This window comes from Aplysia californica, unplaced genomic scaffold (genome assembly GCF_000002075.1).
Source record: "Aplysia californica isolate F4 #8 unplaced genomic scaffold, AplCal3.0 scaffold00036, whole genome shotgun sequence".
NCBI classification, from domain to species: Eukaryota; Metazoa; Mollusca; class Gastropoda; order Aplysiida; family Aplysiidae; genus Aplysia; species Aplysia californica.
Window position 1 is genome coordinate 200,276 of NW_004797306.1, and position 12,500 is coordinate 212,775.

The 12,500-nt window shown below is 42.2% G+C and overlaps 1 protein-coding gene across 1 annotated transcript in view; it reads right to left on the bottom strand.

Moving 5' to 3' along the window:
• Nucleotides 1-8,905: 8,905 nt before the first annotated feature.
• LOC101853140 (membrane progestin receptor beta) overlaps nt 8,906-12,500 on the bottom strand; it is a 4,657-nt gene continuing 1,062 nt past the window's right edge. The window contains exons 3-4 of the mRNA XM_005091854.3: nt 11,314-11,480; nt 8,906-9,182 (exon numbers count right to left, since the gene is read on the bottom strand). Coding sequence (XP_005091911.1) covers nt 8,906-9,182; nt 11,314-11,480 — 444 coding nt within the window. The remainder of the gene's footprint in view (nt 9,183-11,313; nt 11,481-12,500) is intronic.

The following is a 12,500-nucleotide window of genomic DNA, read 5'->3' on the forward strand; positions in this document are numbered from 1 at the left end:
CCGCGTCCTGTCAAGATGTTGTTTCTCATGCTGACTTGGTGCAAACCACCCGACACAATTGTTAATGTTGGGAAACTTTTGAACCACCTTGTGCACTGTCTTCCGTGTGTAGTTTGTGATCCTGGTTGTGTGGAAGACGTGTAGCTCTACTATGTGAAATAACTATGTCTGTGCCTCTCTCACTGCCGTTCAGTTGTTGCAAAAACACTGTCTTGTAGTATAAGAATGAATGTTCTAAAACAGTTTAGAAACAGAAAATGGTTTTTACAATGGTTTTGGGAATGTACGTCCAGGAATTGTCATCAGTGAAGGAACTGGAGCAGACGAATAATTAAAAAAAAATTTAAACCAAGTATTAGCTATGACTTTTACAGGATGGTTACAGTTATCGTATTTGAATTTTAAAAATTTGTTTTTGGAAAAAACAATGAAGAATTAGAAAGCCTTTGTGACAGTCGCAATGAAGTTTCTTTAATATTTCTTCACGTGCTTGGAAGTCTTGCTTGAAGCATTGTGTTGATTCAACTCATCTGAGGCAGCATCACCGCCAGAGACAAATGACAAAGAAACAAGTCTCAGTTTGTGTTATTCCCATTTTAAGGGATAGGAAACCCCTGCTTATACAAATGTGCTGATGAAAAGTATAAGACAATATTGTGCATCTATCGTATTTACAGTACAGAATATAACATACGTTTTTGCCTCCGGAACCCACCTCACCTCTGCTTATCTATCCCATCCCTGCTTTGGGGGATTTTTTTTTTTTTAAATTATTTTTCTTTTGAAAAATATTTCCCTCTCCTCCTCTTTGCCCAGTAGACCAGTTTCAGTTCCACCAAATGTGTTGTAGTATGAACAGACGGGAAGGTCCTGTTGGGTGTTGTGTTGTTAACTATGGGAACAGACTTGTGGACATGTTGTTGATTGTGTTGTTCTTGCAAGTATCACCGAGTCGATGGTTGAGTTCAAGATACCTGTCAGTCGTAAAGATAATATACATATATATATATATAAAATAGTAACCTAAAAAAAGAAAGAACGTAGAATTGTCTTTTCTTCTGAAAGAGAATATGGGTTTAATGTCACTCTTGTTTGTGGTCAGAATTGAGCCTGGAAAAAGATATTATTTATTATATATATTATATCCTCGTATATGAGATAAGAAAGATTCTACTGCTTTAAAGGAACTTTTGAGATATTGGACATTTGCGAATTTTAAATGCAAAAGCAGATTGAATCTTCTTAATGACAATGTGTTTTTCTCAGAGCAGAATTCAGTGGAACTTGGATTCAACGAAGTCGTCGGGCCTGACTTTTAATTTCACTGAACCCGAGAGTTTGTTATAGCAAACATAAGGATTTTGTGTTTATAGTTACAGGCACCGAGCAAGTAATGTGAAATGTATTCGACTTTCTCTATCAAAAGTAGTTTGGTTTAAAATGAGCGGCATTTTCGTTTCTTTGATGCCATACCGAAGAAATGTTGGAACATTCCAGGAAAATACACTGAACTCTACATTGGCCTATTCGTTCAAATGCCCCCCTGTGTCACGTATCATCTATAACAAACTGTTTGCCAAACAAATTCTGACGTTCCACGCCCGATCCGCTTGACACACACACAAAGTCCCACATCACCCGTGTCCTGGCCGCCTGTCCGTGACACACGATAAGACATGTGTGCGTGCGAACAACGCGTGTATTGGCGTGAAAGAACGCCGCTGATTGGTCGCATAATTATAAACATTACATTTTATTAAGCGAATAATGGTTCATGATGCAGGGGCCATTGATAGTTTCCAGGAATAGATAAGGTTCGTTGCGGGAGAAAAATGAGCGAAGCCACGTCAGCGGGGCTAGTATTCACCCTGCACGCGACTTCGTTGAATCCGAGCTTGCTCATTTGTTTGTTCGTTGAATCCGAGTTATTTTTATTGATTTTTATTAATAAAAAAACCCCGCGGAATCCAACCCCTTTCGTTGAATCAGAATCAGAGTGTGCGTTGAAACCGAGTTTGTTGAACCCGAGTTCCACTGTAGTCATGTCAGAACTTGTAAAAAATCTTATACGATGATGATGTTACCTGTCCCCGTCGTTCTATGCAAGAACACATTCTGAAATTATGCAAACTGAGACCAAAAATGTGAAATGACGCAATTCTGTTAATTTTAACAAAAAATGATAAAGGAAAATAATCGGAATTATGCCCCCAAAAATGATCAAATTTTGCTAAATTATGCATAAAACCACAGGGACAGTATTATGACGAAGAGAATTTGGTGTATCTCATCTCTGAAAAAGGTCCATTTCTTAGATTGAATGAAATGTTGATTACGAGTTTCTTGAACTGAGCCGTCGACGTGTGTAAGTATACCACCAGGAACAAAGAACACAAAGGTACATAATGTAGCCTACCATGTAATGATTACAATGCTTACTGTGTACTACCGGTATAAACATGTACAGATTATTAGATATAATAGCTTTTGTGCATATTACTGTTTATTTGTGTCTGTGTGATTAAATATATATATGAGCACATTATGTGAGTTGAGCCTTTCACTATGACACTATACTATGGGCATCAGAGCATGCCGATGGCTCGAGTTCTCTGATGTTGAGGTGAACCTACTAATCTGTCTTGGGTGACATTGATCAAATGTTATATTTATTGTACTCGTTAACATTTTTAACTTCTCACTTTTTAAGAACGTGTAGCTGAAAAACTACGCACCCTATTACATGTACTTTGAAATTTTTATACATATAATGTGTCACGCAAGCCCATTGTCGTACTGAACTGTACTCACTAGGGTGCACTGGTCTATCATTTTGTCTGGCGATGTCATTCACAAGGTTTTGATACTGTAAATGCGTGGATAACCTTGAAAACCAAAACTACACACGCAAAGTTGAACTCCTTCCAAATTTTTCGCCACATAAAAAGTGGCTTCTCTGTATCAATTCACAATGCTTAGGCTGAATGAATCAGAAAGAAATCACATCATTGAAATGCTTCTGGTGGGAACTCCGCTTCCGTCAGTCGTGAGAAGGTTCAACATGAGCAGGCACACTGTGTAATATGCCAAACGGGATCACAATCACATGGCAACGATAGGCTTCCAAAAGGACAGACCCAGGCGGGTAGATCTACGATCTCTATCTAGAACGCAGAAAGACAAAACGGAGGATGGACGCATCCAATCCATCCTTACGCAACGCTTGAGAAATCGATTTCCAGCCGGCAAATAGAGACCAGGATGAGTCAAAGTCAAAGAGACTTAGAAATGACAGTCCGACCTTTGTTATGACAGTTCTTCTTCGTTTGAAAGAGAGGAACCTTCGTGCAAGGTGCCTAGTGTGTCGCATAAAACTGTAGCCCCATCACGTCCAGCTCAGACTTCACTGGGCACAGCCTCGCGTGTGACGACGGCCACGTTGTATTTGGAGCACGTACATGTCTTCAGATGAGTCCTAATTTCGACTGGAATTGCACGATGTACGGGCCAGAGTCTACAGAAGACGCAACCAAAGTTTACATCCTAGCTTGCGTCAGACAAGAAAATAATTTCGGTTGAGATTGTGTCACAGTCACGGTATGGGCTGGAATCGGGGATGTTGGCGAGACCACGCTTGTGTATATCGTGAGAGCATAACAGCTCAAAGCAATTAATTCAACCAAGTTCTCGAACCCATTGTACTTTTCTTTCAACTCCAAGCCCAAGGGGAAGTATCCGTGCATGGAAATGCCCCTACTCATAAGGCTGATGTGACAAATCAATTTCTCAAAACTAGCAACATTCTTCTCCTGCACCCACAATCGGGGGGCTCTCGTGGCCTAGAGGTTAAGGTGTTGGCCTCTCATTCAAAGGTCCAGGGTTCGAATCCGGGTAGCGACCGAAAACATTGTCTTTTCTAAAATTGTCTACTTTAACCTCATTTCCTGTTCTCTTGCAATGTTCTGTTGTCTGCTTCCGTCTCCACTTTCTGCCCCCACCCCCCTCACCTCCTTTGCCCCCTCCTCTGGGCTCTTGACTCTTTCTGCAGCGTTTCTACTGCTACTCCTTGGCTCCTTCTTACTGCTGTCTTTCAGCCACACCCCTGATCTTCTGGTAGGATAGATCTACACCTAGCCTTCTCGGACAAGCGTGAAAAATCTCGGAGGTCCCGTGTGCAAGTTGCGCACGTAAAAGATCCCTTGGTAGTCTAAAATCGACAAGAGTAGGCTTCGGCCGCCACACGGGCAAAATTCAAAATTTCCTACCAACTGAAAATGAAAATGTTTGATGTGTCTCGCGCGCTCATATGACCTTGTGCAGTTGCGAGCGCCTTAAAACACTTACATAAAAAAAGACCCCCCCCAAAAAAAAATGCAAAAGAAAAACCCACAAGCTGCGTGTATTCATTAAATCTCAATCCAGCCGAGCACTTACGGGACATTTTGGTTCGTGTCAGACCACGTGAGTCCCGGACCCATGCTCAGTTAGAGCAAGCCTTAATTCTAGAGTGGACCCTCTATTGACAAAACCTCGAGTCATCCCGTCCATGCGTCGACGATGTGAAGATGTGAACAACTCTGATGTCATCACACGTTACTTGAAAGCTGTCACTTTTCATTTAGACCCCTGACAACTATAAGTTCAAAATTGAAGATTAAAAACATTCTCAACTTTGCATTCCACGTGTTTCTCTTGCTGTAAAATGAATGCACTGTCTTATATCTGAGATTTTCAGACAGATTTGGTTAGTACGAGTCAAGATATTGCCTTTATTATGAGATGTGAAGTTAAAAATGTTAAAGAGCATTATTTTAAGGTCCTTCAAGCCTGTGTTCTTCAATGCTACACACACACACACACACACACACACACACACACACACACACACACACACACACACACACACACACACTTTTATACATATACATATATATATATATATATTATATATATATATATTATATACAGTCGAACCTGCCTTAACGGAAACCTGTGTAAAACGGATACCTGTCTTAACGGAATCTCCCCGCCCCCCCCCCCCCCTTGATATATATTCCTCTTTAATTACCTGTATAAAAAGGAAACCTGTCCAACGCGGAAACGGAAAGAAAAATCTGCTCCCTTCCGAGGGTTTCACCTGTCTAAGACGGAAAATGCTTTGCCCGCTCAACCCTGATTTGAAACAAAACTCGCAAGTTTGGTTCCCACGGCTCTAGACTTAACGCTATGGCCATGCGCTGGGCGAGGAAGGGGAGTAGGGGTGTAATTTGGGGGTAGATGTTACCCCGTCATGAGAGCCCTGACCGATGCAGATGGTCAGTGTAGTGTGGGTGTGAAATCTCACGACTGCCCGTGAGAGTGCTCGAGTCGCGAGCCACTACGGAAATTTTCTTGGGTAGCTAGAAGCGAGAGGTGGGAAATTAGATTGACCAATGCTAGCCGAGAAAAGAGTTCCTCGAATCGTTGTTACATGATGGCAGTGAGGGGTGGCATTGGTGGGTGGGGCTAAGGGTGGAAGCAAAGACTATGTTCAAACGTTCCTGTGTTAATAGGTCAAATAGTGGGCGCATGAAAGGAAAGCACTTTCGTCTCTAAGTAGGACTGACGCATGTCATTATCATCAGAGAGGATAGCAGCTGAGAGGTGTGAAGTTTTGACTACTGCTGGTAGATCGGACAAGCGATCCTTGATCCCACCGGCTGGGCCTTTGAACTCCCCCCCCCCCCCCCCCCCCAAAACCCCATCTCCCCCTAAATTCCCCTGGGCAAAGAGGAATTTTTTTTTGGGGCCCCTGGGATTCCCCCCTAAAACAGGTTCCACTGGGAAAAAAAAAATTAGATATTATATTCATTGGGGGGCGGAGTGCAACTCCATGCATGTGTTCTTTTTTCCTCGGGGCGTTGCATAAAAGGACCCGGGGGGGGGGGGGGGGGGGCTCTGGTGGCCTAGAGGTTAAGGTGTTCGCCTCTCTTTCAAACGTCTCGGGTTCGAATCTGGGTAGCGACCGAAAAATTTTCTTCTCTACAACAGTCTCCTTTCACCTCTTTTCCTGCTCTCTAGCAATGTTCTGTCGTCTGCTTTCGTCTCCACTTTCTACCCCCACCCACTCACACCCTTGGCCCCTTCCTCTGGGCTCCTAACTCTTTTTGCAGCCTTTCTACTGCTACTCCGACTCCTTGGCTCCTTACTGCTGTCTTTCAGCCACACCCCTGATCTTCGGGTAGGAAAGATCTACACCTAGCCTTCTCGGACAAAGGCGAAAAATCTAAAGATCCCTTGGTGGTCTAAAATCGACAAGAGTAGGCATTGGCCGCCACACGGGCAAAATTCAAAATTTCCTACCAACTGAAAAAGTTTATTAATGTGTCCCGCGCGCTCATATGACCTTATGCAGTTGCGAGCGCTGTAAAACACTTACCAATTAATAAAAAACACACACAGGCTTGGAGCACCTTTAATCACAGGTAACAACACATGCATACACAATAGGCATGCGTTGTGTTCGGACTAAAAATCAACATACATGTAAATGTATATATAATATTTTACATACACACACACACACACACTCACACACACACACACACACACACACACTCACACACACACACACACACACACACTCGCGCGCAAATAAATATAAAATAATATATCAATATATAAAAATAAATCTAAAAACAAAAATAACTTGAGCTGACTTTTATATCATCGCCTCAGAAAACTTTTGTCCAAAGCGCACTCATCTTATAAAGTGCACTTTATGTTATCCAGCTGATGCAATGACCCAGAGCTGCTATGCATACTCTGTGCGTGCAAAGAGGAGGTCCACTTCAAGGCATGAACTGTAGCCTACTGTTACGAGGTTCAATCAAATTAAAATGGCGTTGGTAGTGTGTGGGGAATGGAGCCATCGACACGCTTCGTGCCGGTGTCCATTGGAGGATCGGTTCGGTTCGGTTTCTTAGCCTAACCAGCAGGCCACCGACGCCACTCTGTTGTTGCGACATTCAACATCAGCCTGGCTGACGGGTAAAAGACAGTAAAAGTAAAGGTACAAACACAGTGGATTCCCTTTCCCCACCTTTGGGGGTTGGGGGGGGGGGGGGGGATATCCGCCTCGCCTCCCCTTTTTTTTAGCGAGTGTTTTTAATCAACAACAAATGCGTTGAGCGCGCTACAGTGGGTTCGCCTTTCGTCCCTTCCGCTTCACTTCGCCATACGAGAAAAACGTGAGGGATCGTCAACTAAGGTCTGCCCCTAAATTTTATTCGCCTCGCTTGTTCTCACTGTGTACATAGTGATATTGTTGGGTGTTGCCTGGCATCATTTATGAAAATTTGTTGTTTTTGTTTTTCGTAAGGTCCAATCTTATCAAGGAGAAGCCGGAATGCAACAGCTTTCATGTTCAGATAAGATGGGTTTTTTTTTTAACATCGTCATTTCTAAGAACATTACCCACTAAATGATGATATTTGCAAAACGTTAATGTTTCTCGGAGTTCATTAATTCTATGAACCCAATATCAACGTCAAATTTGACATCGTCATTTTGACTAATGCAGCAACATCAGCTTCACAGAGCGATAAGAAAAGGATGAGGATAGGAGGGCGAATCTACTCTGTCGCTTCAGGTCTCTTCTCATTCGCCTCCCTTTCCTCACATTCTTTTTAGTTGGCGAAAGACCGATCCACTGTGTTTGTCTATAAAGTCCCCGAAATTGCCTGGTAGATTGAGCAGCTGTTCTAAAACGATTCCTTAGGTGCACTGCCCTGATGCATCGGCTTTGAGCGACCAGTTCTGGTTCGGTCTTGAACAATCCGAATCACAACGTACCGTTGTCTCGGTCTCAGTAGGCTGATAGTGATAGGTTTTCTACTGACATTGAATGTCCTCTCTACAGCAGAAACGCTTACAGTAGCGCGGAGCGTGCCGATGGCTCGATTTCTATGATGTTGAGGTAAATCTACCATCTATCTTGGGTGACATTGATCAAATGATATTGCGGCTTTTGGTTGACTCAGACGTTAACTTCATTTTTTTTTTTTTACTCTACGTGATCGGAAAAAATGCAAATTTTCTTTCTTTCTTTTGTTTTTAAACCTGGGTGCCGTGAACACAAAGCGAAGCACCAAAATTATATTTTTATAACATGATCCCCTCTTTAGACTATTCAGTATTGCCCAGGGAAAGAGAAATCTCCTAAGATTGAAATGACTAGATTTATGTTATTACACAATCAAAAAGTGATCCTTTTACTTTATATTGCTATTATAGCTGTCTCCAACATCATAATCATTACATGTACAGGGAGCTGTTTTCAACCAACCATTTTGTCTTAAGAATTTGCCACAATGTCACTCTTTCCTCAGCAGGTGGTTGGAGGGCACCACTGGTAGGTCCCACTTCTTTACTTTCCCTCTGTTGTTTCTGTCTGTCTGCCTTAATTTTTCCCTGCACTAAATGACGTTATTGTGTCGATGTGCTTCTCTTTACTCAAATTAAAAAACGTTTTAATTTCAATAATTTTGTGGGTGGTTGGCGGGTGCTCTGGTGTGGTTTGCTCCTTCTTTCCTGTCAAACATCTGTCGTCTTTATCTCCCCTCCTTCTTTTTCGTGTATGTTACTCTCTTGTGACACGTAATCTATTCTTCGGCACTTATATGACCTTTTTGTGTTGCAAGTGCCGTAAAACTCTTACTAAAACTAAACTTCAATAATTTCTCATCTGTGTGTGTGGATGCATGTGTGTGTGTGTGTGTGTGTGTGTGTGTGTGTGTGTGTGTGTGTGTGTGTGTGTGTGTGTGTGTGTGTGTGTGTGTGTGTGTGTGTGTGAGGGGGGGGGGAGAGACACCACGACAAAAGACAAAAAATAACCCAACAACAACAACAACAAAAGACGCCATCTCTACTGGCTTTTCATGTCACTTTCCTTCCGAACGCAGTCTAGCGTCTTGTTTTTCAAACACACAATAGTCGTCAGGCAAGCCAACTTGAGCAACAAAATGGCGGCCAGGATGTCCCAGAGTTCCGGGCGCGCTTGTTCCGCTCTGTAGTATTGCACGGCGTCTGCAGCACCTGACTCAAACTGGAACATTGTCATCGTCACGCTGGCAACGTGGAATATTTGGTGACCTTGACCCAAAAAGTCGAATGTTCCAGGCCAGATCTTCTCGGGCATGTGGCTGTGGACAAAGGAATAGAGTAAAGGCCGAACCAAATGCGGTGTCGTGGTGAAATCAGGCGCCCGACAAAATAATAATAAAATCGAAGTAATCTACATTTTCCCCGCTCCTGTGGCAGTTTTGTTGGGTTTTTTGGCAGAAGGGGGGAGGGGGTGCTCAATAATTTCATGTCCACTGAAATAGGTCTACATATTCCTGCATTGTGGAAAAAAATGTAAATTTGCAGTTCCAAGGACACAATAGCTTTGGGAAGTCACCCAAATTTGGTAGCAATTTTCTCGGTAATTGTACATCTGACACCAGACGACCCCTTCCCCTCCCCCCTTCCTTCATCAAGAATGGGCTGTGGTTCCTCAATGTTTATTTCAAAAGTTCATTCGGTCCCTGAGACGACGTATTCAAAACTACCCGAAGGCCAGCGGTGGGCGTACCCGTTTTACAAAAACAAAAAACCCCAAACAAACGGAATGCTGTTACCAATAAAACAACTTAAGCGTTAAAGATAATAAGGAAGTTATTATTGAAATAGTATTCTTTAAAACATTCACTTGGGACGTTTGCAAAGAGTTTGTTTTCTTGGTAACAATATATTCTTCTTTTTTCTTTTTTTTTTTTGGGGGGGGGGTCTCCTGGAGAATTGTAAAAACTGCATAATAAACATGTAGGCCTACTGCATTTTTTAAAATGACGGCAGTATTAGCGATGATAATTACGTGAGGAACCCTTCTTATTTAGTCGAATCCGGTGTTATTTTTTTCAGAATGTTGATGGACAAGTTTGTACTTGCCAGTCTGACCTTCTGCCCTGAACTGATTACGCAGACTCGACTAACAAACAGGACAAATAACTGCCCTACTTAAGTCTGTTTTAGTAAGAGTTTTACGGCACTTGCAACATAATAAGGGCATATAAGTGCCGAAGATTGGAGTTGTTACAAAATAGTAACTAACATTATAACACAAAAAGAAGGAGAGATGAGGACGATAGGTGTTTGAAAGGAAAGAAGGAGAAACCCACACTAGAGCACTCGCCAATCACCCACTACTTAATTCATAAAGTTATAGCAACATCTGAGTCTGTTGGTCAAATTATAAATTCGATCTGAAGGGAAAGCGCTAAAAGCATGCTCCCCTAATAAATGTACCCAGGTGTTTTACACACTCACCAACACAATTTTGAACATTCAGAAGGCGAACTTCGACCCTGTCTAACAGCACCAACCTGGACGGATAGGGATTTTATACTCAAGCTAACCTGTGTAAGACGGAATCACAAGAGGGCCAGGCTCAGCCAGCGTGTCCGGTTAGCTGGTCAAAACTTCACAGCCACTCCGGTTAGCTGGTCAAAACTTCACATCACACTTCACACCTCTCGTGCTATCCTCTCTGATAATGGCATGACGTGTCGGTCATACTTACCCAACTGCCACCAATGCTTGCATTTCATAGGACCACTGTTTGACCTATTAAAAACAGAAGCGTTTGAACACCTCCTTGGCTATCACCTTAGCCCCACCCATCGGTGAAATACGCAGTCAACTAATGCCACCTCTCCTGTGCATGTAACAAAGATTCGAGGAACTCTTTTCTCGACTGGCCGTATGATTAGGGCGGAAGGCGTTGGTCAAAGTCAGACTAATTTCACACCTCTGGCCTCTGGATACCTAGGAAAATTTCCGTGCTGGAGAGCAACTCGAGCATATCATGGGTACTGCTGAGATTTAATTTCGCTCCCACACCACTCTGAAGCTGAAACGTCTCAGCAGAAAGACCGAGATATTTGATACAAATTTCCCCCACTCGAAAATCGAACTGGGTCTTCTGCGCGTGACGACGAAGCGCCTAATCCTATACGTTCTTATACTGTCTAGGCCTAATCGCAACACCACAGACGCTGGTATGCTCACTACCTAGACAGCGAAAGACTTTGTCAGTATGTTAGTGTTTTAGCGCCTATAAAATAAATGGCTGCTTGCACTGTATACTTCCCAGGAAGTTGAGGTTGTTTCAGAATGTTCTCAGGTCTGCTGGGGTAATAGTTTAGATTGTGTAGCGCATTGAGCTTGCTGTTGAGCGGGGAATTGGGCTATACAAATGCCATCTATTATTATTTATTATTACTCATTGCTTACCTCGAGAAGGTCAAAATACAGATGGCCCCCGCTATGAGTTCGAGGAAAATGTAGTACAGTCCGGGCTGGTCCCAGAACATGTGACAATCAGGGGAGGTAAGGCAGCCCCTGACGCGGGGAGCGATGAGAAAACTGAAGAACGCGCCATGGACTACGAAGGGCACTACCTGGAGACAAAAATGACCGATGAAATGAAAAACGTTTTTTGTTGTTTTTTGTTTGTTTGCCGTTTCATGTAATTATTAGAAGTAGATCTAGTTTGCTTCTCGTCTGTTTGTTTACTTATTTGTTTGATAGTCAGATGGCCTGTCTGTTTGTCTCCTCAATTACTTAAGCTAGCATTTGCGTTTGTTGCCATTATTTTGTGTCCAAAAGTTGCACCCAAAAAGGCAAAATTTTCGGTTAATTTTCAAGCTTTCACCTCTCTGTGACGGCGTATCTATGTATATAGCAATAATATGATGATAGAGGTAACTTAATCTAAGGCATTAGAATTTCTTGTGCTCGGTTTTAAGCACACAGATGGAAAAACGTGAAAAATAAAGGTTTAACTACAGAATAAAATCAAAATTAGGACAGCTCAATAAACAACCTCAAGAATTTAAAAAAAAAATAAGGGCGTGTGTCCACCTATCCAAAGACTGACCGTTTTAACCCTCGTGTGTAATTCATGAAAATATGGGCCTACAGGATATTGCAAGTAATGGAATCACACACAAGAGACGTGTCAGTTTAGGTCAGTGGTCAGTATCAGTAAATCTATTCGGTTTTGGTGGAGACACGCTCTAACATAACACATTTATTATTTTAAAAAGGTAGGAACAGCATCAAATTAGATCACATTACGCTATTTGAACACACACGCACACACAAAAAGAAAAACAGCATATCAGAACAATTTTTGAAAAGTAACACACCAACAAATTAAAACACAACAAAGAGGGAAAAATTAAAGACAAACAGCAATATAAATACATGTAGTATGTAATGTAATGTAGTTATATACTCCGCCTGAAAATAACTAGATTAGATCTACACATGGACACCCTAAAAATTATCAAAATGCATGTCAAATATGTTATGAAGTAGCTTTATTTTTTTATTTTAAAAAAAATTTTATGCAAAAAATCACGGGCGCGATTCGCGGGTCGGGGCCTCGACAAACACAGATGCTAGCTTTTAAGTAC